The sequence below is a fragment of the Folsomia candida genome, unplaced genomic scaffold (assembly GCF_002217175.1).
Source record: "Folsomia candida strain VU population unplaced genomic scaffold, ASM221717v1 Fcan01_Sc004, whole genome shotgun sequence".
Classification (NCBI taxonomy): Eukaryota; Metazoa; Arthropoda; class Collembola; order Entomobryomorpha; family Isotomidae; genus Folsomia; species Folsomia candida.
This window is the reverse complement of record NW_019091196.1, coordinates 9,819,423-9,843,201: the sequence shown is the minus strand read 5'-3', so window position 1 is coordinate 9,843,201 and position 23,779 is coordinate 9,819,423. Positions and strand designations below refer to the sequence as shown.

The 23,779-nt window shown below is 37.6% G+C and overlaps 6 protein-coding genes across 9 annotated transcripts; 4 read left to right on the top strand and 2 right to left on the bottom strand.

Annotated features, from left to right (window-relative positions):
* Positions 1–1,237: 1,237 nt before the first annotated feature.
* Positions 1,238–3,874, top strand: LOC110848813. Its single transcript, XM_022096136.2, has 5 exons — positions 1,238–1,609; positions 1,835–1,952; positions 2,789–2,881; positions 3,298–3,404; positions 3,478–3,874. The coding sequence occupies exons 1-5, from the start codon at positions 1,541–1,543 to the stop codon at positions 3,688–3,690; spliced, it is 600 nt and encodes a 199-aa protein (XP_021951828.1). The 5' UTR covers positions 1,238–1,540; the 3' UTR covers positions 3,691–3,874.
* A 3,972-nt stretch (positions 3,875–7,846) lies between these two features.
* LOC110849113 (relaxin receptor 2) lies at positions 7,847–13,042 on the top strand. The gene is made up of 20 exons (XM_035851529.1): positions 7,847–8,978; positions 9,094–9,237; positions 9,328–9,411; positions 9,509–9,611; positions 9,766–9,843; positions 9,920–10,063; positions 10,141–10,209; positions 10,280–10,351; positions 10,424–10,495; positions 10,568–10,639; positions 10,705–10,776; positions 10,847–10,918; positions 10,986–11,053; positions 11,123–11,284; positions 11,350–11,495; positions 11,606–11,756; positions 11,823–11,952; positions 12,014–12,204; positions 12,279–12,440; positions 12,514–13,042. The coding sequence occupies exons 1-20, from the start codon at positions 8,882–8,884 to the stop codon at positions 12,696–12,698; spliced, it is 2,274 nt and encodes a 757-aa protein (XP_035707422.1). The 5' UTR covers positions 7,847–8,881; the 3' UTR covers positions 12,699–13,042.
* Positions 13,043–13,399: 357 nt separating this feature from the next.
* Positions 13,400–17,162, bottom strand: LOC110849255 (mucin-2). 4 transcript variants are annotated; one of them, XM_022096649.2, is made up of 9 exons: positions 16,971–17,162; positions 16,776–16,842; positions 15,502–16,705; positions 15,297–15,375; positions 15,121–15,216; positions 14,694–15,059; positions 14,196–14,438; positions 13,829–14,134; positions 13,400–13,764 (listed from the first exon to the last, which is right to left on the bottom strand). In XM_022096649.2, the coding sequence occupies exons 1-9, from the start codon at positions 17,032–17,034 to the stop codon at positions 13,517–13,519; spliced, it is 2,673 nt and encodes an 890-aa protein (XP_021952341.1). In that variant the 5' UTR covers positions 17,035–17,162; the 3' UTR covers positions 13,400–13,516. The 4 variants fall into 4 exon arrangements, with proteins under 4 accessions (XP_021952341.1, XP_021952342.1, XP_021952343.1 ...); XM_022096650.2 differs by having other exon boundaries at positions 14,889–15,059; positions 16,971–17,161; XM_022096651.2 differs by having other exon boundaries at positions 14,967–15,059; positions 16,971–17,161.
* Positions 17,163–18,898: 1,736 nt separating this feature from the next.
* Positions 18,899–19,747, top strand: LOC110848517. The gene is made up of 2 exons (XM_022095753.2): positions 18,899–19,246; positions 19,322–19,747. Exons 1-2 carry the CDS (start codon positions 19,081–19,083, stop codon positions 19,714–19,716), a joined length of 561 nt encoding a protein of 186 aa, XP_021951445.1. The 5' UTR covers positions 18,899–19,080; the 3' UTR covers positions 19,717–19,747.
* A 10-nt stretch (positions 19,748–19,757) lies between these two features.
* LOC110848516 (lysosomal thioesterase PPT2 homolog) lies at positions 19,758–21,445 on the bottom strand. Its single transcript, XM_022095752.2, has 5 exons — positions 20,862–21,445; positions 20,659–20,800; positions 20,479–20,586; positions 20,139–20,412; positions 19,758–20,056 (listed from the first exon to the last, which is right to left on the bottom strand). Exons 1-5 carry the CDS (start codon positions 21,036–21,038, stop codon positions 19,858–19,860), a joined length of 900 nt encoding a protein of 299 aa, XP_021951444.1. The 5' UTR covers positions 21,039–21,445; the 3' UTR covers positions 19,758–19,857.
* A 707-nt stretch (positions 21,446–22,152) lies between these two features.
* On the top strand, positions 22,153–22,958 carry LOC110849542. The gene is made up of 4 exons (XM_035851307.1): positions 22,153–22,400; positions 22,470–22,488; positions 22,580–22,683; positions 22,764–22,958. The coding sequence occupies exons 1-4, from the start codon at positions 22,262–22,264 to the stop codon at positions 22,937–22,939; spliced, it is 438 nt and encodes a 145-aa protein (XP_035707200.1). The 5' UTR covers positions 22,153–22,261; the 3' UTR covers positions 22,940–22,958.
* The last annotated feature ends 821 nt before the right edge of the window (positions 22,959–23,779 follow it).

Below are 23,779 nucleotides of genomic sequence, written 5' to 3'. Positions count from 1 at the left end.
TGTGCATATAATAACTTTAATAAAAATAGGTAAAAATATCAGAAAAAATTAGTCGAGGGTTTAAAAACTCATTTTCACGCACCATCTTGAAAATTCAAGGTTTTTGGCATTCATACTTCTCTGTACATAATTACGTAAAAAAAATCGGCAAAAAGTTTCGTTTTTTATGGATTTGGCCATGCATTTACCAAAGTTAAATATGTAGGTACATGCTCGTTAATAAGGAATTTCGAAATTTTGATGTAGTCGTGCTCTCCTTACTCAAGCTTTTTTGTTTCCCTGCTCCTGTTGCATATGTAGGAATGAAATTAGTCACAAAATCAGTAAAATTGGATTGCACAAATGCGAAAGGCAGCGTAAAGAAACTGGATCGAGGGAAATATGATCACTTACATATTAAACCTCTCGCAGTCAATGTTACAGTTTGCAATATGCACGAGAAAAAAGCCGATGAATACGTTACCCATTTGTAACTCACCTGTCGAATTAGGCGTGAAGTTGATACGAAGAAGTTGTGGATTTCTTTCGCCCAAAAATTAGAATGCAGGCCGCATCCATCTTGCCCCCAAACAATGTGTTCATTTATATGCAATTAAACGATCAATCTTATTACAGAAGCAAAATGGAAGTAAAATTTTGAGCAATTCAATTTACAATTAAATATTGTTGATTCATTGTTCAAAATTTAGTGACTCAGTTTCATGCATAGCATGCATTTGTACATACATACATATGTTTTGGCACCGTAATTTTCATGGTCGTTTTAATTGCAGACATATTATTTAATACATACTTGATATGCTCATAATCAATTAGATAATAAGAATAATTAGCTAAAGCTAACTAATCAAACTCAACTTTGGCACAATTTTCCTGTGTTTACATACCTGCGCTTAATGAATATTAGGGGTTCATCACATTGTACGTACTTGAGCTTTCATTCATTAAAACTTGGTTGGTACTCGTCTCATACGATAGTTTTTTTGGCACCTAATTCGTGCTATTTACTTTGGTGATTAGCAAGTTGTGTGGACTGTGAATAAATATAAATTTTTCTTTGATACACAGAGACGCTACCAACAATGATGTGGAAGGAATGCACCTTTCGTCCCTTTACAGATATGCACACGCTCGTATAAACGGGATTGTCTTGGCACAACAATATGCTGCATATGCCATGTCTTTTTACTGGTTGTGTCATAATGGCCAAATTCATAACGCACCCAACAGCCAAGACTTTTAGGTTGAAGTCAGTTGGTCGTGGTCACAATTGAAAAGGCAAGTAAGCCACATGTGTACCAGTCTGACGCGCATTTTAGGTGGTTTACATACGTGCAAAATTTACTCTCAATTTCCAACCATTTCAAGTGACAATCTGTTTGGGTCCTTGGCATTTTTAGGAAAACTCGTCTAGTGCAAAGTCTGTAGAAGATTTGATCAATTTAAAGATGGGATCTTGACATTTATTAAAATGTGCATGGCGGTGATTCAAGTGACTTGAGATAACAGCTAATCTTTCGATAATACGACCGTGACAAAAATGGTGTGCAATCCGTTTTGCTGCACTTCCATTCGGACGGGTGCCAAGAGGATTGCCATTATCGATATTGTAAGTCTTCCACGTGTGGGAAAGTTTTCATATTTTGTGAGAAAATTGAGACAAGGGAAAAGTTTTGGTGATTCGTTTTCATACGAAATTATGTGACGAAGAGTGGACGTACGTGTGTAGTGCAGATATTTGTTTTTCGTCACTCCACAAACGACTCCACTTATTGACCTTGTTATCCAATCTTATTAATTAAATTCGAGTATTTACTCTGGTTTTGATTTCCAGGTACTATTTTTCATCACTTTGGCCGTGTCGGTAGGATTAGAGTGGAGTTTATTCAATTCTATTCCTATGAGACTCGTTTTGTTTGATGATGGTGTCACCTCCGCAGAAACTTATGAAGGTTTGGATTATATTTCGTGCCAAATAATTTCACAATTACACGACCCTTTTATCCACACCCTCTCGGGGATGGAGACACATAAAGTGTTTTTCCACCCAAAATTAAATGAATCTGATTAAATTACGCAAATTGGATTTTACTTCGTCATCACCACAGGGAAATACGTAGATTAATATTACATACGTATGTACGTGCAGTGTTTGATTTCTTGCACCTTTTGCACATTTCTTGCACTGCATTACAAGAAATAAGCGCCAGCTAGCCGCGCTCATTGCTTGCATTCCTTTCACTAGTACAAGAAATTATGTTTGCAAAAGAAACAATTTCTTGCAGTAATTTCTTGCATGTGTTTTTTTTTCACGGCAAATACTGCGTACATGTCTACATGACGTAATTCAAATAAGCTCTCAATTTTACACTGGTTTTCATCTCCTAATTTACCCTATCCGACTACCTAATTGATTAAATCCATGGAGTAGTGAAGTGAGATTAGTCGGACCATGCAACACTTGAAAATGAAACCCTTTTTTAGCAACCACATTTTGGCAATTAAAGTTTCTCTTTCTTAAATTACAAATAAAATAGATATTTTGGCACAATTTGGAAAAAGTCTCGTTTCCTCTGTTATTTAAGTATGTATGTAATTACCACTTTAAAATCGTTATCATTTCCTTTTAATTATTTTGAGGTAGGTGGCGAATCAATAAAAAAAATATGAGAGTACTTTTGCAAAAAATAGTCATCATCCTCTCGTCCATATCAATGACTATGGTTTTATACAGTTAATCAAGCAATTTCAGCCATTTGAAAAAAAACTCCTTCACGTGTACTTACAGAGACCTCAATTATGGACGACAAGGAGAAACACATGGTCGGAAAAGCCGTTTGGATTCATGTCTCACATGCAATCAAGAGTTTGAGCGAGTACAGTAAGTACATATCATACACACTTTTTTAAAACACAATTACTCGACAAAAAAAGCATGATGTTCAAACAACAATTATTCGTCTAAGGCATGATAAACGAAAGGAAAAGGAGACACGGCAAAAAGATTAAGTGTAACACAAGCACCCAAGTAAACAATAAGCTTATATTTATAGTTTTTGTTGAAGCGTGACCATCTCCACTAAAATCTTTTACTTCTCATGGAATTTTGACTTTTTGAGCTCATATGAGTCAGAAATGTTCCGGTGTTTCGTAATTTCGAAGGCCAGTTTTTTTGCGTGGTTTATAAATAGGACTAAAAATACGTTACGAGCTTCCTTATGTTTCACAATAAGATGTCAATTTTACTATCGTTAATTAGGTACATATTTTGGTAAAGGATGACTGTTTTTTTTGCAGACCACACGATGGGGTACTCGCTATACATGGGGCTGCTGATCTTTATGATGGGGTACTTTATTCTTGAGGTTTGGCTGTGCTGTATTTTGATCCGAGCTGCGTCTGAGGTAATTAATTGTACTTGATAATGCGATAAAATATGAGAATTTTGCAATTAAATTATTTCATAATTTTTTTTAGAGACGTCCCGAATTTTGTAGGAAGTGGATTATCTTGAGAACAATACTCCTCATCATTACACTAGCCTTTACTGGAATTAATCTAGCGCAGATGCAATACACAGTGACCGATATTGTAGCAGTGCCTCTAAATCTTCTTAGAATATATTCAATTTTTGTGGTAATTCAGCTCAGGAAAAAACTTCGGCAGATGGACCCTAAGCTAATGTTTTAGTATTAGTTATGGTGGTGCCTAAAAATAAGAGGGGGTCGTATAATCTAATAAATTGTAAATAAATACGTAAATTATATAGATGCGATAATATTTTCAAGTCAAGTTTAAAGTTGTGACCAATAAGGCGTAGATGTCGGACTTTAGTTAATTTTACCAAATAAATTACTGAGGGTACAACGGTTGACATTTTGCAGATTATTCGCTTACAGAACTACGACTTCAACTTACGTAAGTGACAAGATAGAGAAAGTACAATGACAGAAATTAAATTCCTGTATTACTCACTCCCTCAGATTGGAAAATTAGGGTCTCCTTGTCATTATCAGTGGTAGGTAGGTGATTGGTGAAAGCACTTGCTTTCACCACCCTGCTCCAGTTTCTTGTCAATTCCGACCACTCTCGCTAAATCATTGCTTTACATCGTCATCATCATGTTGAAACTCGACCCGAAAATACTTGTCGTAACTACTTGAACAATTCCTTTTGAGTGCGGTGGATTGACTACGCCGATGATATGCCCTTGGCTTCAACTCCGTCTCTTCCTTTGTGTCACACTCCATCATTAAATTTCACTTCTTTCCTGTCAAAACAAATCCGATCCGAAATTTGAGAGGGTACAAAAGCGGGTTCGGATGGCGTGACAAATGAGAAACTGTTGTTCTCTGTCAACCCAGAGCGAGCAGATCGTTGTGCATAATGGGTAACCCAAACCACTGGGTTTAACGTGGCTGAACTATTTGCAATAATTACCGGGACCAATAAAACCGTATTATTATTCATCCATCCTCCTCTCAAGCCTTACTCCAAATAATGTGGCTCATCATCCTAAGTAAATATGTAGTCAGAAGAGATTTGTCGAGTTGTACAAAATCGTAAAATTCAACGAGACTTGGCACAAATAATGTGTGATACCCGTAACACGAAGGAAGGTTCGCTGGGTCTGACACATCGCTTATTATACTTTTGACTTGGATCGTCTTCTTAAAGATGAGCAAAGAGACAGGAGAAGTGTCAAACTAAACTTGAAAAAAAATTAAACCAATGCCACGTACTAGACTAGATTAATTCACAGAGACGTAAAATAACACGACATATTTACCTAATTTTTTGAGCATGTTATCTTTATTTTACGACACTTGGTGACTCTTGCATCGTCATGTTCGACGCAGCCATGCATAGAGCATCCGATTTAATAAACCTTGAATAAGAAGTGCAGTAGTGTCACTAGGAGGATTTGATACATAAAAATATACTTATATATACCGAACCTGCTTTTTATTTGGCTTTATACGTCCGTACCTACGAAGGTGATGTTGAATTTATTTTCGTAGGAAACGGATCAACTCCTCAGATGATCCGTTTACAAGGATTGAGAATTCTTTAGTGAAGTTTATTGCGTTTGCAGTACATCCAAAATCGTCAATTAGAAGTTTATGATGTTTGTCTGGGCTGGGATGTGGTTGTGGCAGGAAGAATTTATGATTTCTTCCTGTTTCATACTTATACTGCTCGAGGAGGAGCAATAAGTCTGCATCTTAACCCAAGGAAGCAAACACATCGTTCAATCTATTCCGCATCATGAGCAACAGTGCACTTTCTCCAGGCCTGATTGCCCAAATCAAGTGGAGACGGATTGATGCACTCTCGTCAAACAGATCCAGATAAAATAAATTCATAAATAGAAACCGATTTCGATCAAATTATATATAGCAATAAAAAAAATTGAAAAATATGAACACTTTGCTTCATATCCTAAATAAGACCAATTTCTTGTTTTCACTGGCTATAAACTTTGCCTTGTTCCTAAATAGGAGTCCATCGGAGCTGGGCTATTATCAAAATTGCATCCACATATGTAGGTATACATACAAATAATCTCGTGTATATTTAGTAGGTAGGCAATTAATCCAGATTAACAACATCCATTTTATTACCTTTTCTGCTCCGCTAGGGAAAGTGAGATTTCAGCAGTTCCATCTCATCTCCAAGTTTATTGTCCTCTCCACATATTGCCCGCATTGGGAAATGATGCAAGTCCTGGAATATTTTATACTCGTGGAAAACTGCATAGAAAACAGATTTGATTTTAAGGCAGGTTGTTTTTATTGAGTGGAAAATTCTGTCAATGTTTTATTATTATGATGAGATGCACGTGCACGTCAAAAATGCAAACCAACATAAAATCAGGCACCTTTGTCACACTCTGATTTATATTATTGCATAATAAGTAAGGTTGGGTTGAAGCCTGATGAGAAAAATAAACTTGGAGAAGAAAATCAGCCCTGAATTTGAATAAGATACAATGGACTTCTGGATTATCTATTCTGACGGTTGTAATGTCATCATGAAAAGAAGAAGGAGAATTCAGACCTCAAATATTGAGACTGCAAATTGGATCACAGCTCTGGTGCTGGTCGATCTCTGGGGATTCTTTTGATTTGGATTTTAATGCCGCCCCATCCACGTACGTCATACGTCCCTCCCGACACCCTAAGTAATCATCCGAAACTAATACAAAGGAGGAGCGAATTTAAAATCGTGTCATTGTTAAGTGAAACTAAACCGGGTGGAAAACGTCATGCATACACTTTTAATCAACAAAACAATATTTACAAAGTTTCAAAGCTACTAATTCTTTGAAATGTCACGTAGGTTAAAAGCCAAGGAGAAAGTTGTCCTTGTAGAAAAAAAAGTTGAGCCATAAATCATCTATTATTTGTCATGACATAATTTCTGAACACGTCTCTTCCAACTTTTCTCTGGGTGAAAGTTGGTGAATGAATGCAACGCCGAGATAATGAGGAAGCTCTGGAAGGAAACTGGATATTCTTCGTGGTGACGGAGTGGGATTCTGTGTTTGGATGGACAATGGTATACATTTTTTTAGGAGACGACATCAGAACCACCAAAACCACGACAAAGAAATAAATCGTATGAATGCACCCAGCAGTCTCGAGAAGGCTCATCAGATCCGAGGCAAGGTCAGAGATCGAAGTCTATGTCTGAGAATAATACGTCGCCATCGATTTCATTATAATATGTAATACATAGAAATGGGCTTTTGCTTTGTGTGAATGACTGAATTAATGAAGCCTTTGTTCAAAGGAGGAAGAGAGAAAAAAGTGGTGGTGGTCGAGCCGATTTTATTTTAGAAAAATGGCACAACGTCACCACACCACCACTTCGAGCTGACTTTAATATTAATAATGGATAAGTTTCCGGATAAGTTTCCGGATACGGAAGAAAAGATGAAGATAGGAATTTACAAACTTAATGGACTGCCATTATTTGACGGGTATTGGGACAAGTAAATATGGAGTATGATAAATAATTTTATTTTTTGTTATCTACAGCGACTGTACAATTGACGAGGCCCATTATTCTATTATCACGTCATCTCCTCCTCATAACATCATAATTCCGACGGGGATCGATGATATCGGGACAGAAAAAGTTCATTCCCATCTACTTAAATCGACAAACCCGACTGGTACGTACGAGGTTTATCACGAACCTAGATCTCAACCATTTTTGGACGACTTTCTCCATTATTGGGTACATTTATATGTATATAGATATTTATTTTGAGTAAATAAATAAAAATATAGCAATAGAACTAACGACTAACTAATGTCATTTGTTGTAATTTGTATGCTTAATAATTTACTTGGGTGGACAATATGTAAGATAAGATCTAAGATATGTAAGATAGGAAAAAAGCAATCACTTTCTTCGAGTATCATATTTCCCATCTTTCACTTTACACGTTTACCAGCTACTTTATTTGCTATTGAGTGTGTAAATTTGCACTTGATTACTAAAGGTAAAGAAAAATTTGAGCTCTTTCTTATCTCCCAAATTTCCTCATCATCTTGGTTTTTTCTTTTTCAAAGAAAACTTAACTGGCTCATGATTCTGTACAAATTTCCGAGTCTGCCTTGATTAAACTTTGAAAGAAAAAACGGGTGCCCCTTTCTTTAAAAAAATGTTTGTTTGCTGTTGGAGTCTTTTGCAATTGGGATCATTTCTCCCTCATCGGTGTCGGATTATCCAAATTGAAGCCGTGCTCCGTTGCGGTGGAGAAAGAGAGCTGGATCCCACCAACAATAAATAGCAATGTCCATGACCTTACTTCAAGTCAGTTTGTGGAGTGAGCTCGTCTGTGTCGGACGGGCAGAAAGAAAGCTCTTCTGCTTCTTCCGGTTGTTGGTTTTTTGGTTCGCCTGTTGCATCCAATCCACTCAGTAAAAAAAACGAGACAGTCAGTCAAATCTAATATTTATTAGGGCCGTTATTCCACTCCTAACTTCTTGTGTCTCACTCAACCGAAATAAAAATTTGCTTTTTTTGAACGGATCCACATTTGCAGAAAGTCAAACTCGAGAGGTCGTAAAAATTGTTATGATTTCTGCACCGTAGTGGTGACACGGGTCGTAAAAGGCGTAATTAGGGAACCTGTTTGACGTTTCGTAAATTTTATGTCCGTCATTTTACAGGGTGGGTGGAGGCTGTGAAATTAACTGTGTCAAGAAGAAGGAGAAGATGGTTGCTTGTTATTATTATTATTGTTGTTATCGTTAGTGGAAGTAAGTAGAAAGGGGAAACACGAGGCTCCATAATTATATTTTTTTGTTAACGATGACAAGAACGTATTAAGAAGAAGAAGAAGACGAATAAGTTGACCAAACGGCACGTGGAAGGATGCACAAGATGTAAATGACAGACTTTTTAGGTGTTCGGTATGTATGTACTTCTTAAATTAGGACTTGTTGTGGGTGTTCTCTAATCGTTCCCTGTGTGTGCACATAAATAGGTACGGAAATGTGTATGTCTATCCTAATTTTCCTCATGTATTGACGAGCCGCGTTGTTTGTACGTAATAATGATCCACTTTTATTTGTGTTGCGTGCAATGGTGGACATGAGAATATCCAGCCAAGTTAGTTTTTGTCTAGCACCATTCATTCCGACATATCTGACATTGATACTTTTATGTTGTCGGAACGTTTGTCTATTTTTAACGAGCCAAATTTAGCCCGTCTGAAATTATTGGGAAATGGAAATGGCCATCTTTAATGATATCGGGGAGATAGGGATCTCTAAATAAAGTGTTTTTAGAAATCTCACATATCAACTTTTTCACTAAATCATTACTCCAAGTGAAAGTCAGCACTCGGGACGAGAAGAAGAAGATGCGGTGCGCTGTAAGTTTTTTGTGCGTGGTCTGTCTCACTTTTGGAGTCGGAGTTGCAGCTCTTTTCATCATCAAATGGTCATCACAATCGTTACGTAAGCATAAAATTTAATGCAATTTCTGCGATTTGGTTATCTTTCCCTATAAATCAAAATCAAACATAACCCAAAAATGCATCCCTAAAATTATTTCAATTCTGAAAATTTCCAGAAAATGGTGGAGGAAGTGCGAATTTCTCGTGCCCATCAAAAAAGTGGAAATGCGACGAAGCCGATATCTGCATACCTGCCGAAGCACGATGCAACATCGTGAAAGACTGTCCCCTCGGGTCGGATGAGGATATGATGAATTGCAGTAAGTTTATGCCACCTTATTTCCGGTGAAATCTGTACGTAGATAATTCAAAGATAATATTTTGATTGTGATTTAAATCTCGAAAAATAGATTACATGGAACAAACGATAAAACTGCTAATGAGAAATTGGAAGTGCGGACAAGAAAAGAATAATAATGGATTTGCGAGTAACAGTAAGTAGGGTTGTGGGTGGAGAGGAAATTGACCTTAATTCTGACTTGACGATGGAGTAGAAAAGTTTGATCTTTTATTGTTTCCAACAAATTACAGCCACCAAAACTCCGGAGGGATGCAATATGAATGAGGCTGCTATTTTCTGCAGCAGTCTCGACAAGATTCCATGGGAAGGTTTCAACCTGCATGCGAAAGTGCTGTGAGTCATTTAAACTTCTGTGGAACAACAATTGTACTTACTTTTTGACCCAGTTGGGACAAAAGTTTGGGATGGTTTTGTAACACACAATTTTCCAATTAGACCACATGTCCTGCTTAAAATATGGGCTCATTTATGTTTATTTTGAATTCAGAACTCTGGCAGATTCGCTGAATGTGACCGAGCTGACAAATGAGCTTATTCCTCCAAAGAAAACTACAATCAACAAATTGTAGGTTAATAAAGAGCATGTGGTGTCAGATGTATAAAATCTAATTTCACTACTGGTTTACTGGAATTGGACACAGATTTGTGGAGAACAGCACAATTCTTACCCTTGGGCAGGCGAGCATTTGCCATTGGGATCACGCTTGTTGGATGAGCTTTGTAAATAACTCGATACAGAACTTGGCCATGGGAGCATTCTGTGTTTTGCCGGAACTACAATGGCTGTAAATATTTACATTATTTTCAATTTTGTATGAAGAAGAAGAAGAAGAAGTTGTTTTAATTCAGAAATTCTTCTCAGAACACTGTCCAATAACAGGATCACGTTGGACAAGTTCAGATTTCCGGACATGCCAAAATTGCAGGATTTGTAAGAACTTTACAGATACTTCTATGATAAAGTGGATGCGTAAAAATAATTTCACTTTTGATATTTACAGAATGCTTGATAATAATAAGATTGAAGTTATTACGGACGGCGTTTTCAGACGACTTAGAAAACTTGTCTCTTTGTATGTATCATAACTATTATTATCATAAATATTATTTTCTAAAATTTACCGTGATAAATTATGTTTCTTCAGAAATTTAATGGGAAACAAGATCCGTACAATTGAATCGAGAGCTTTTCGGTTCAATGTGAATTTGCAAGATCTGTACGTCACAATATGTAATTCGTAATTTTCAAGAAGAATAATTAAATTTACAGATATCTTGAATTATTTTAGGGATTTGTCCAACAATCTTTTGAAAGAGTTGCCTCCGCTTGTTTTTGAAGGACAGACCAATCTCCAAAAGTTGTAAGGGACGAAACATGGAAAAAATCGTTAAAAGATATTCGATTTGAGCTTAAAATTGTCTATAGATATTTGGCAGACAATCCATTTATCAACATTCCGGATCAAGTATTCTCACAGTTAAGGTCGCTGGTCTCATTGTAAGAGGGAGATATGCACCATTTTCATGAAAAAGTTTACCGTTTTATCATTTTTATTGTAATTGGGTAGAAACTTAAATGACGTGGAATTCTCTGCTCTCCAATTCGATGTATTGGACAGTCTACCAAAATTAGATTACGTGTAAGTTTGTTGCAAAAATGCTTGTAACCAATTTGATAAATGCATTTATAATACATGTAAAATTTAGGCAATTCAAGAAATTTGGATATTGCCGATACGTTCCAAAAGTGACGAGATGCTATCCATTCTCAGATGGTATTTTTACGCGTGTTCGATTTTGCATATATCAAAATAATAAAAATGATGCTGTTTTTCCATATTTAGGAATGTCATCAACCATGAATCTGCTGGCGGGGACTAGCATACGCGTCATTGTGTGGATTGTGGCATTGTTCACAATTGTTGGAAATTCTGTCGTCCTTATAACACGGTGTTTATCGGCAGGAAGGGGTCGAATTTTAGATGTTTTCATCAACAATTTAGCTGGTACTAAATAAATGCTAATTGAGTAGAAAAAGGCTAAACTATTACACTAATCGGATCTATTTTAGGGGCAGACTTACTCATGGGCATCTATCTCGTCATACTGGCAGTTAAAGATATTCAGTACCGAAATTCGTATAATGACCACGCATACGAGTGGAGTACGTCCTTTGTTTGTACAGGGATGGGAATCATTGCAATGATTTCGTGCGAAGTGAGATTTTCATTATATTTTACAATTTTTTGTGTATAATGTCGATTGTCGTGACTGTTCATTTTATGCCCAAAATATAATTTTGATGGTACGTACATACATATGCCTAGGTATCCCTCCTAATCTTGACATTCATGTCGGTGGAGCGTTACCTCGTGATAAGCGACCCATTCTCATACCACAAGAAATTGAGCCTGAATCTTTCCAGGATTTCGATGATAATAATTTGGTTTTTTGTCGCACTGCTCGCAATTGCTCCAGGTATAGGTTTAGACAAACAAATATATACATATTTATAATATATTTGAAATGTGTGGCCCAATTTAGCAATTCAGTGGAGAGGAAGGGTCACATTTTATGGAAGTTCTGGACTATGCTTCCCAGTTCATTTAGATGAACCTTTCGCAATTGGATGGGAATACACAGCTTTTGTCATCATCGGCCTCAACTCAGCCTGGTTAGATGTTCATACTTGGCAAAATACTGATTAAAATTAGCTAATTTTCATTACATTTCAGTCTCATAGTTGTCGCAATTTCGTATTCTAAGCTGTTCTGCGTCATCCAAACCACACGACTCTCGACGCCAAGAGACACCAAAGATATCGAAATGGCTGTACGCTTCTTTCTCATGGTTTTTACGGACTGTATGTGCTGGTTGCCCATCATTCTGCTTAAAATTTATGCACTGGGAGGTCATCAAATCCCAAGTGAGATCATGTTAGCAAGATAAGCAAGATTACTGTCAATTTTCTATACAATTTGGTTTGAATTTACTTTATAGAGGAATTTATCACATGGGTCGTCATATTCGTGCTGCCGATCAATTCCACGATAAACCCGTACTTGTACGGGTTGTACGGCACTTTACCAGAAAATAGGATGAAATTCTTTCGAAGAATCATTCCCTCGTTGACCAATCCGGCATTTAGCCAGGCTATAAACAGTAATAAATAGTTTATTAATTGTGCACGTATTGAATCCCGTAATAAAATGATTTAAAACATGTACTTGCTTAGGGATCAGTTTTCCATTGCGAAGACACGGTGCCACAGTCACGGTTACGGAGGAGAGCCGTGGGACGCCGTGGGACAATGCAACCACAAATACGTCAGCAAGCGATAAGATGATCAAGAAAAAAATTGGTGGTAGACTTTCTCATCAGGAAAGCATTGCTTCCAGTAAAATGGAGGACACTTTGTAAATTTGGACAAGTTCTTATCTGAACGACGATACAAAGAAACGTAAAAAACAAAATTTCTTGGGAGACATCCCTCAAATCAGAGTAGTCGAATTAAATATGTAAATATTATGTGTCATGTCAATGTTGTATAGTTTGTCGTAATAATAAAATGAATACAAAGGGGCTTTACCAATTCCAAAAAAAAAGATTGTAAATACATATAGTTTTAGAAGTTTTTTTGTGTCGCATAAGTAGATTAGATGATTAAAGAATTTACTCAAATCGGAGGTATCTAAAATCTTATTCGTAAATATTTACTGATAAGCATGAATGTAAATTTATAGAAAGTAAAGTCTGTAAAGTTGTACACGCAATTACAATGTGGTAGCATGATTACATAGATTGAATTGAATGCAATTAGTCACCAGCTATGACATAAGCATGTGAGCCTATACATACACACTTGAAATGACGCATTTTATTTTTACGTATTTTACACCGCATTAAGTGAATTGTCTTGTTTTATCGCAAAGCAAAAATGCATACCATCACAAATAATAATAATTGATCTGCCCGATGGGTATGCAATTTGAGTTGGTTACTCGGAACCCTACCCTAATGAAATGCAAGTTGATAACATTCAATGAAAATTTCCCGTATCAGTGAATCAGAATTATGTATGCATGTAGTGCATCAATCAAAACAGCTCAAGTCTAGCAACGTTCTAGATAAAACTTTTAAATTAATTTATTTACTGGAAAAATTATTGCGTAATATCTGTAAACTGCAACCATTATTTGCTTATATGTAACAAAAAGATTTTTTTAACTCTTCTCTCCTCATAAGCGCTCTGATTCTCCGTCCTGATTAATTATCTCCACTTCATCAGCAATCTTAACTCCTCCGGATTTTGGCTTCGGTGCAGCATCTGGATTTTCGGATGATCTGCCAAACCCTTCTTCATAATCGGGAGCAATTTCTTTAGGTTTTGCTAAGGAAGATTTCATCGGTGGGTCAGAGACCAGAGGTGCTGTCATGTATGGAGTAACTGGTTGTGGAGAAAATGCTGCTGCGGATGTGGAAGGTGCTGAAAAAATGGATATGGTAGCTGTACAAATCTGCATCGATTTCAAATTTTGACCAAGTTTTACCTGGATGCGTTAAAACCTGCTCTAACGTGTCTGCCGTAGCGTTGGGTGACACGGGGTCGGCACTAAATGCTGGATTCACCCATCCTTCGTCCTCCGCTAAGATATTGTCTCCTCCGCCTCGCATACTTCCGGGTTGAGCGAATGAATGTCTTGGTTTCGGTGGGGCAGGGTCACCACCGAAGGACGCGGGGAAAGATGACGTTGCTACGTTTTTAAGTTTCCAAAATAGAAATCCAGCTCCCCCAAGGGAAATGGCGAACAAGACGGAAACAACAATGATTCCGGCTACAAGTCCGGTGTTGGAGTCTGAAAGAAAGGGGATAAGTTTATGATATTTTGAGGACTAGACACGAATTTTGGAGGGTACCTGCTTCACAATCAGGACAATTGGGACAATCTAAATTGGTTGTGGTGCGCTCTGGGCATTGAGTCGTTGTGGGGCACTCAAGTGGACAAGGAGTCGTTGGAGGTGCCGTTGGCGGACACGTGGTGACCGGGCAAGTTGTAGGTGATGGACAGGTTGGGCAAGGTTCAGAAGTTGAAGGGCAAGTCGTACCTGGCTCCTCAGTGACTGGACAAGTCGTAGGCGGCGGACAGGTTGGACACGTTCCTGAAGTAGGACATGTTATTGGTGGTGGACAAGTTTCAGAAGTTGTGGGACAGGTTGTAGGACAAGTTATCGGGGGTGGACAAGTTTCAGAAGTTGTGGGACAGGTTGTAGGACAAGTTACCGGGGGTGGACAAGTTTCGGAAGTTGAAGTGAAACCTGGGTCCTCCGTGACTGGACAAGTCGTAGGCGGTGGACAGGTTGTAGGACAAGTTATTGGGGGCGGACACGTTTCAGAAGTTGAAGGGCAAGTGGTACCTGGTTCCTCGGTAACAGGACAAGTCGTTGGCGGCGGACAGGTTGGACAAGTTTCAGAGGTTGTAGGGCAAGTGGTACCTGGTTCCTCCGTGACTGGACAAGTCGTAGGCGGGGGGCAGGTTGGACAAGTTTCAACAGTTGTGGGACAGGTTATTGGGGGTGGACAAGTTTCAGAAGTTGTAGGACAAGTGGTACCTGGATCTTCCGTAACAGGACAAGTCGTAGGCGGTGGACAAGTTGGGCATGTTTCAGAAGTTGTAGGACAAGTGGTACCTGGATCCTCAGTGACTGGACAAGTCGTTGGCGGCGGACAAGTTGGACAAGTTTCCTCTGTAGGACAAGTAGTTGGTTCACATGGCGTTGTTCCTTGACAAACATAATATTAAATTGAAATGAAATTTATATTGTAAATCGCCTAAAAAATTACCTTCCGCTGGAGTTGTGGAACATTCGCAAATTGGACAACTCGTTGTCACTTCCGTGGGACATGCCGTGGTCGTCTCAGTAGGCTGAGTAGTAGGATCTATTTTTAATTATAGGAACAGAATCATCCACATTGTTCATGAAGTTATTAGTTAAATCGCATAATGCTTAGCTGCTTGCCTTCCTTTTCAGGAAAATATAACGCCACCGTTACTGCCGCAGTTCGTTCAAACTGATCTTCTCCCAATTGCGCCACAACCTTGACGGAAGGTAGTAAATAAAAAGTATTGTAAATTACTGACTTTGCATAAGAGTTTTGCACAGACAAGAGGATTAATTACGCAGATTAGTTAAATGCATGTAATTCTTTTCCTTAAATACCAACCTGGACGAAGGCGACACGATTCTTAATCTCCATTTCTTCTGTGATACCAGTCAGCGTCAGGTAAATGGCATTATCTCCACGGTCTTCAATTACTATATTTCCACTCAGTTCAGGAGGGTAAACCGATCCAATACTAAATGTCGACACCTCTCCCAGAGGGTTCAGCTCGGTCGCAGCGTCAATAGTAATTGGTTGAGGAACTCCCTCCTCATTCCAGCCGACATTTCGTGGAAATTCATTCGATGTAAATTTTGGTTTAGGCATGGCAGGAAATTCTATTATCAAGGGAACCGTCGACCGTAATTCTGTACCACGTTTTGTCGCAGTTATATCAACAGTGACAAAATTCCCATCATCTGGAGAACCATTGCTCGTAAAAATAATCGATCTTGGGTTATCTGGATCTTCAAATCGTATATAATCCACTGGACTGAAGGTGTAATCGAATTCGGCCGTATCATCGCCAGGAATGCTGACCTCGATCGGTTGGTCTAGCACGTACGGATCGTCTGCTATTGGCCAGATCGGCATCTTGTGATGATATTTGGTGTCCGTGAATACAGGTTTTGTATCAGGAGACCAACTTACTCGTAACGTGATGGTAATTGGTGAGGAGGCGGGGTGCGTCCCATCTGATACTGTGACTTGTACGGTGGTGTCCCCTACTTTGAGGGTATATTCATCCTTTACGAAGACTTTGACATCGGTCAGATATTCTGCAGGGATAGGATCGCCCTCTTGGTATAAATGAGTAGGGTCGAAACGGAGTATATCCGGATTTGAGGTAAATGTGAGAGATTGAGCATTCGCGAAATCATGATCTTTATCCGAAATTTTTATCGGTTCTTCCCAATCCAGTGGAATCCTTTTGTCCCAGTTTGTATTAATGGAATAAGTCAATTTAGACGGGTCCATAGGGACAAACTCTGGTGCTCGGGTGTTTATATCGTCCCATTGAGCAATAACTTGTGACGTTCTATCTGCGCCGTCGCAGTTATAGCGGAAAGTCACAAGTGTTGATTTGTTTCGAGGAAGCAGGTCAACGTAGTCGTGAAATCGGGGTCCAGGGTAAAAAAACAGTTCGTAGGTGGCCCCGTCCGGCCTTTCGATTTCAGGTCGGAATGCATCCATGTGGTCGTAGCCATCTTCCCCAATGTCGAAACTCATTTCGTCTAAAATTGTTCCTGATAGTAGTTCAGAACTCCTATAAGAGGAAAATTATTCTTTTTGCACGAAAGGCTCTGATTTAAAAAAAATATATTATTTTTGATTACCAGAGTTTAGTGTCGATGTCCCAATTGTCATTAATTAACAAGCCTATCGTTGGCACTGGGCATGCTCCTGCAAAAACGAAAATACGATCTTTTAAGCGAATCTTTCTTTGTGTTGTCATTTTTGTATTTAAAATATCATAAGTATCATCATCATCATCATCAAGCAATGTCTCATCTTGAGTAAATTAGACTTACCTGAAGATAACCTGATTGTAGCAGCAGCCCAGATGAAGAGAAGGAGATTCCATGCATACCGCATGGCTAGTTCTTTAAATGAAATATGTAGTTGGAAATTTGAGAAATTAAATGACTAAAATGCAACAATAAGTCACCAATTCTCTTATGTCTCAGCATTCCAAACTAGTCGAATTTACCAACTGATTTATTGAATGAAGTCATCGATATCTTATCATTTCATCAATATCATTGTGTCATATCACGAAACAGGGCAGGTACATACATATACTGGGTGATGTCCACATTTCTCGATAAGTTGGGCTGGAAAGTGTCACCCACAAGGTAAAAATGCGTCAATCGTCACGACTAAAATAATTTAACTCTACTAATACGAGGTTGATATAATGCTGATAAGGTGTGTTATCAATTAATGATAATGATTAAAGGGTGAACAATCCAGTGACAATTTCAGACTCGGTGGCTTATAAATGATGTAGTGTCATAATCAGGAATAAATATCATGAAATGATAAAAACAACAATTCGAGACCTACTAAATTTTATGAATTTCTTTTTTCTTAGTGAGGCAAATACATAGCAACAAAAAAATTATTCTTAGTGAGGCAAATACATAGCAACAAAAAAATTACTAAGCATGCAGTTGACCCTCCTCAAAAAAGTGACCACCGACGATATCTCAGTCATTTCTCAACCGATTTGGATGAAATTTTGCACCGATCATTCTTAGATAATTTCAAAACGACGTGCGAGTCGCCTTTTGGAATTTTTGTTTTTTAAGAGAGTTATTGGCAAAAATACGCGAAAATTTGCCCCTTACTGAACATTTCTTTTCATAGCTCATTAATGGGTCATCCAAACATGTTCCCTTATTGAAAACATTGAAGACAAAGTCATTCCGGTTATTTTAAGTCCAAAATTATCCAAATCCGTTAGGAACTCAGAAAGTTATTCAAATTTGAAATCTAAAAAATTGCAAGTTTTTAGTGACCTTTATACCTGGCAACAAAAATTACGTGTGCATTGACCCCACCCCAAAAACTAACAGAAATAATTCAATATCTCAGTCATTTCTCAACCGATTTTGATGACATTTTGCACCGATTATTCTTATGAAATTTACAAATGACATTCAAACTGATCCGGATGATCAAAATCTGTTAAGAACTCTGGATATTATTAAATTTAGAAAACCTTCGAATTTTTGCAGCGACGCAAAGAATTAATGTTGTTGACAATAAATCTTCTAATAAACTCTAGATTTAAGGAATGTGTGGTGCTTATTATTAAATATATAAAGAACTCAATTACAAGTATTAAATAAACAAGGCCCCAAAAAAGGGAAATCTTAGTGAGGCTTGGTGCGACTACAACTAATAAATAAAATTAGATTGCAGAATTTTTGCATCACCGCTCTCTGTACCGTTCTTACTGGATCCAATATAAATTTTGTTTCGCATACACATGCATTTTTACATTTATTGAATTAATTTGGCTTTTAAGAAGACGTTTTTACCAGTGAATGAGAAGTTTGGTAAATTACCTAGGAATAAATTTAATGGGTAACAATTGTGAACTACGAATCTTTAAGTTGCAAATATGCTACAAAAGTTGCAAATATTTAATGTTAATATTTTCTGGATAATCCTATAATCTGGATATCCTATTAATTCTTATTCTCATGAAATTACAAGCATGTTTGAGGGGAGTCATTTATTGCAATGATTACTTAATGTTTCCAATAAAGAATGGTACTGAGAGCGGTGATGCAAAAATTCTGCAATCTAATTTTATTTATTAGTTGTAGTCGCACCAAGCCTCACTAAGATTTCCCTTTTTTGGGGCCTTGTTTATTTATAATAATTATCACATTATCGTCAAAATTGGATGAAATTTAATTTGTTTATGCAGCTATAGAATCATATCAAATCGGAGACAATTGTCCATTAATTCCAAAAGTAATAGCGTAGCACAATGCTTCCAAAATATGTATATAACTTGTAAGTCACCCTTGCACATGCCCTTGAATTGAACAATGGTAGTGCTTTAAAATTTATAAAGTTTGTTGCAAATGCAAATTATTTGTCAACCTCTCTCCTCACAAAGTAAACATGGCTCAAATATTTCTTCCGTTGAGTTGCTTAATTGCGGTGGTTCTCTTAATCGGACCCGCTCACCTCCACCCCCAGCCGAAGGACAAGAAAACTAAAGAAGCTGAAGCTGCTGACCAAGATGACTCAGATTCTGCATCATCTTCGTGGGAGAATGATGGAAATGGTCAGTAATCTTGTCACATTTTTCGAATCAGAATTTTGAAAAAAACATGCAAATATAAATCTTTCACATTCACAGCTAACGACCGAGGGATTGGATTCAACGGTAAAACCGGGAACAGCAAAGGCTCCGGAAAATACTTATTCTACGTCACCCCTGAACCACACTACACCCAAAGTCCCGAAATGTTCAAGAGACTCCAGGCCAAAGGTTACAACGACATTGACGACGTGGACAAAGACTACTATGCCCACTACGACTTTGAATTCGCTAAAAGTGGATCAAACCATGCCAACTTTCAGCAAAAGTACTTAAAAAATCAAGCCAGCCACATTGGTAAGCCACTCGTCGCCTCAAACGCTACAGCCCCACCGCCGGAAGATGGATTGGCTGGAGCGTACGGGACAAAAGCGGATACGAAACCGACGAGTGACACGGATGGCCTTGTTCGCGGCCTTGGCATTGGACTCTGAAGATTTGTTTTCGGAAATAAGGAAATTAATTATTCAGAACATTATTTTATCCCCAATTTTTCTAAACGTCTGTAACATTTTATTAAATTTTAAATAAGTTTGTACAAGAGGGAAAAGTACTTAACATTATTGTTTCAAATGTCAGTCCAAAAATGGTAAAATGTAGTTATCGATAACTTTGAGGGTCTTGTGCCATTCCAAATGGTGCACTCCGGGTACAGTGAGCTTGATTATTTTGTTGGCTTCGTCCAGTGTTTTAAGTCCGAAAAGGTCATTCATGTACACGTCTCGTTCTTCCATGGGCATGACTTCATCTTCAGTTTTGTAACATCCAAATTGACTATGGAAAGGAGTACGCATCATAAATAACTACTTAAAATCGAGTCAATACCGGAATATGAATGAGACTATTTGTTATTAACCTTGACTCCCAGGGTGAAATAAGACCATCATCTGGTCCTCCAATTAAAACCAGTTTCCTCGTCCGCAGAAAGTTGTTTTTGTATTGTTTCGATTTTTTGGAGGTAATTTCGTTATCAATTAGAGGAAGGAAGGTGGAGTGGTTGTAATATTCCTGCAAATGGTTCGGATCTCTCCAGTAATTTCCGATGGAAATGTGTTGTCCAGATTCCCGATAAAAGATTTTCCATGCATGCTCTTTCACATAGGTGGGAAAGTACAATTTGAGGAATTGGTCTATAAAAAAATTAGAGATTTTAATGCTAACTTAATTAATTAAACAAATAATTAAGTTGTGCTAACCTCCGTATTGACCTCCTTGGGGTGCACTCAAAGATATGAAAGTGTCCACATTGTGATCCGGCATGGATTCTAGCACAGCCCGAGCAATCAGTCCACCTTGCGAATATCCTGAAAAATGAGACACATAAATACATAATTTCAACTAAAGAAAGTCAATTTAAGTCAATATTCGAAACCCACCGATTAAATGTATCCCACCCGGATTGTCCTTAATGATGCCACGGATCGTCTCCTGGAAAGTTGCCACTTGAAACGGCATCGGCATCATGCTCCTCCATCGATGCAGTTTGTTAATCACGGTAACATTCGTCCCTTTATGTTTCTATTGTAGTAAAACTCACAATTTTAATTTGCATATTCTCACTTTTACACTTTATTCCTACCTGGATTATCCTATCCCGCAAGGGGAAAAGGCTGTTTTTGTGATCAAACATGCCATGAAAAATGACCACCGGTTTGTACGCTGTTGCCCGACCGATGATACTTATCAAGACTAAAAGTAACCCTCCTGCCAGGACCAATTTGTAGAAAGTAAAAATCCTCATATTTGTATTATCCATTGCAACAAAGTGCAAAAAAAACTCTTATTATATTAAAAAAATTATTTTAAGCTTGTTCATCACATAATTATTGACGGTGGTGGAATGAACTCAATATTTATACATTCAGACTTCTTCTTTCTTACTATTGAATTAGAATACAACGTATCCCCAGCAGCCTTCATGGATTAAATTAAATTGAGAAAATGACGATGAGTGAGTGAGTAGTGTAATATTAAATGAACACATATTTAGCCCTCTCTCTCTCACAATCATTTGTCATGCAAGTGATCCATCCAGGTTCCACCATATTATATTTAACACAAGATCCACAAGATGTATATGAACTTTGCTCTTTTCTTCAACTTGTATAAGTTTGTAAGCCATTAAAAATTAAGCAATGGAACCACCACGTCCTCCACTCCACGAGTTATCAAATAAATATGTAATCCAAAATAATGGCAAGTTTTATTTGTTTATTTGTCACTCGTGTTCTCTGCATGGCATGTCATTTGACACTCGTCAAGTCGTTCGTAACGACAAAACTAACCAACTAACCAAATATGCCATAGCTCCGTTCGTCCGTAGATAAGGAATTTCATTTCACTGAAAGTGCTGGGCAGTGAGCGAACAAGCCAAGCTTTATATTCTAACTTTATTAGTTTCTTCCTAGCTCTCATCGTTGTGTTCTGAGAAGAAATCAGGAAAATTGGAGCAATTTAAATAAAGTTTGATGACTGGGCAGGTTTTAATCTAGAGGATATCATGTAACCTCATGGGAAGGATTCATGAAATAGTTGTCACCCAAATTTTGCATGCTTGCATACATCATGTTTTTTGCAATATGTGGGATTATCTCATTTTTCTGAAAATGTACGTACTCAAGGTTTGCTAACTAACATGTGTCGTACGGACGTACGCAGATAAATGGAGCAAAGTAGCAGAAAAGATGTTCAATTCCAGTCTTGTACATGTACAGAAGCATGTCATTGCCAATGTCGACGTGTAACAGGACAATATTCACGGTGCCACTGGTATGCTTATGAACAGCCCATTATTCGCAAAAGTATATTTAGAACGGCTGCATAACTAGGAAAATAGGAATTGTAGAGATGCTACAAAAAAGAAAGAGAGATGTGCTCGGAATCTGATGTTTATTCTTTTCAGCACTGTTTAGATACCGACAACAATAACACATAAAAGATCCATAAATTAAAACAGTGTCAAAAAATCGTGTCTCAAAAATGAGGTCAAAATCGTTACCCATAATTCAAATTCTTTTCCTGGCTTGTCACTGCTCAGTAAGATTCACTTCTGCGAAAGTTGCAGGTTTCGGGAAGCCTTCGGGAGGAGTGAAAACTCCTTTGGAAGAGAGTGACAAAGGTGAAAATACGAAAATATTAATATTTTTTGTGCAAATTTTGTCTAATTTTTTTACTCGTTTTATTGTAGGAATGCCTCTAACTCACCCGTAAGTACGGTTAATATCATTTCTAAATGTTCATATTTAGATACTTGCAAATTGTAAATATTACTATCTTTTTCTGTCACTTTTATCCCAGAGCTGTCATGATTCCACTAATCGGCGTTCTGATCATGGTAATGGTCTTCATTGTGGCATGTTGTCTCAAGTTGTTCTCAACAGGGGAAACTCCGTCAAAACCTGGTCTCACTTCCATATGCACATTTATACTTTTGCGAATATTTTGGCAATGTGTATTCATATATTTGTATATGCATAATTAGCACAACCCAGACTTCAGCTAGGACGCAAAAATCGAAGCCGAAGCCGAACCCCCCAACCGGAATTTGTGGGGATGAGTAATGCCAAGGATTTGCCCTACGACTGTTACATGCCTGCTGCTGAGCAAAATACTACCAATAAGATGGACATTTTGATAAATAAAGAAGCATTGGTATAGTTTGCATACTATTTATTTATGCAGTGCAAGACTTGTTGTGCAAAGTACTTATATCACTCACTATCAGTATTATTGTTGTCAAAAACGTGGTCCATATTTTGTTGACAAGTTGCCTGTGGTTCAAATTCCTGCATATTTGTGTTGTCCAAAAGTTGTTTTGAAACCTATATTATGAGATCATTAATTTTACTACGTTAAGCTCGTAATAAAGTTATTTATGTATAAACGGTATCAATGAAATTGGTTGGGTATTGATCTTGAGAGAATAATCGATAAACGACCATTGGCTCCGGATACATAAAAGTAATTAATAGTTTCATAATAAACTTTACGGGAGCATTCAAATTAACAGTTATTACGAAAATTTTGCAACTAAATAATACGATTGGCATGATTGAAATGCAAGTGCACTTTTAATCATTTCGCATTCCAGCAAAACATCCTTGCATGATACGGACACAAGATATTTAAGAAATTTTAACCACAACAGATAAGCCTCACTTATCACTCATGAATGCATACCAACTTGCCATTCTTCTTGTCAAAGTGCAACAACAATTATAAAAATCTCATCGTTATAATGAGATGATTAGCATGCCATAAGAAGCAAACAGATCTCAGACAAGGCAACCCAATTGCCCTTTTTTGAGGATGATCAACAAGTCAACCCATCCGTCGATTCATCTTGCTCACAGACAAAATATTTCTTCACGATATTAGAATAATGTGGGAGTTTGTTTGCTTTTATTTATCGTTTAGGGCACAATTCAATATCTCAAGGTGATAATTTGAGCAATTATCATCCCAAAATTGAGACAACCAAGCCCAAAGGGGACGTTA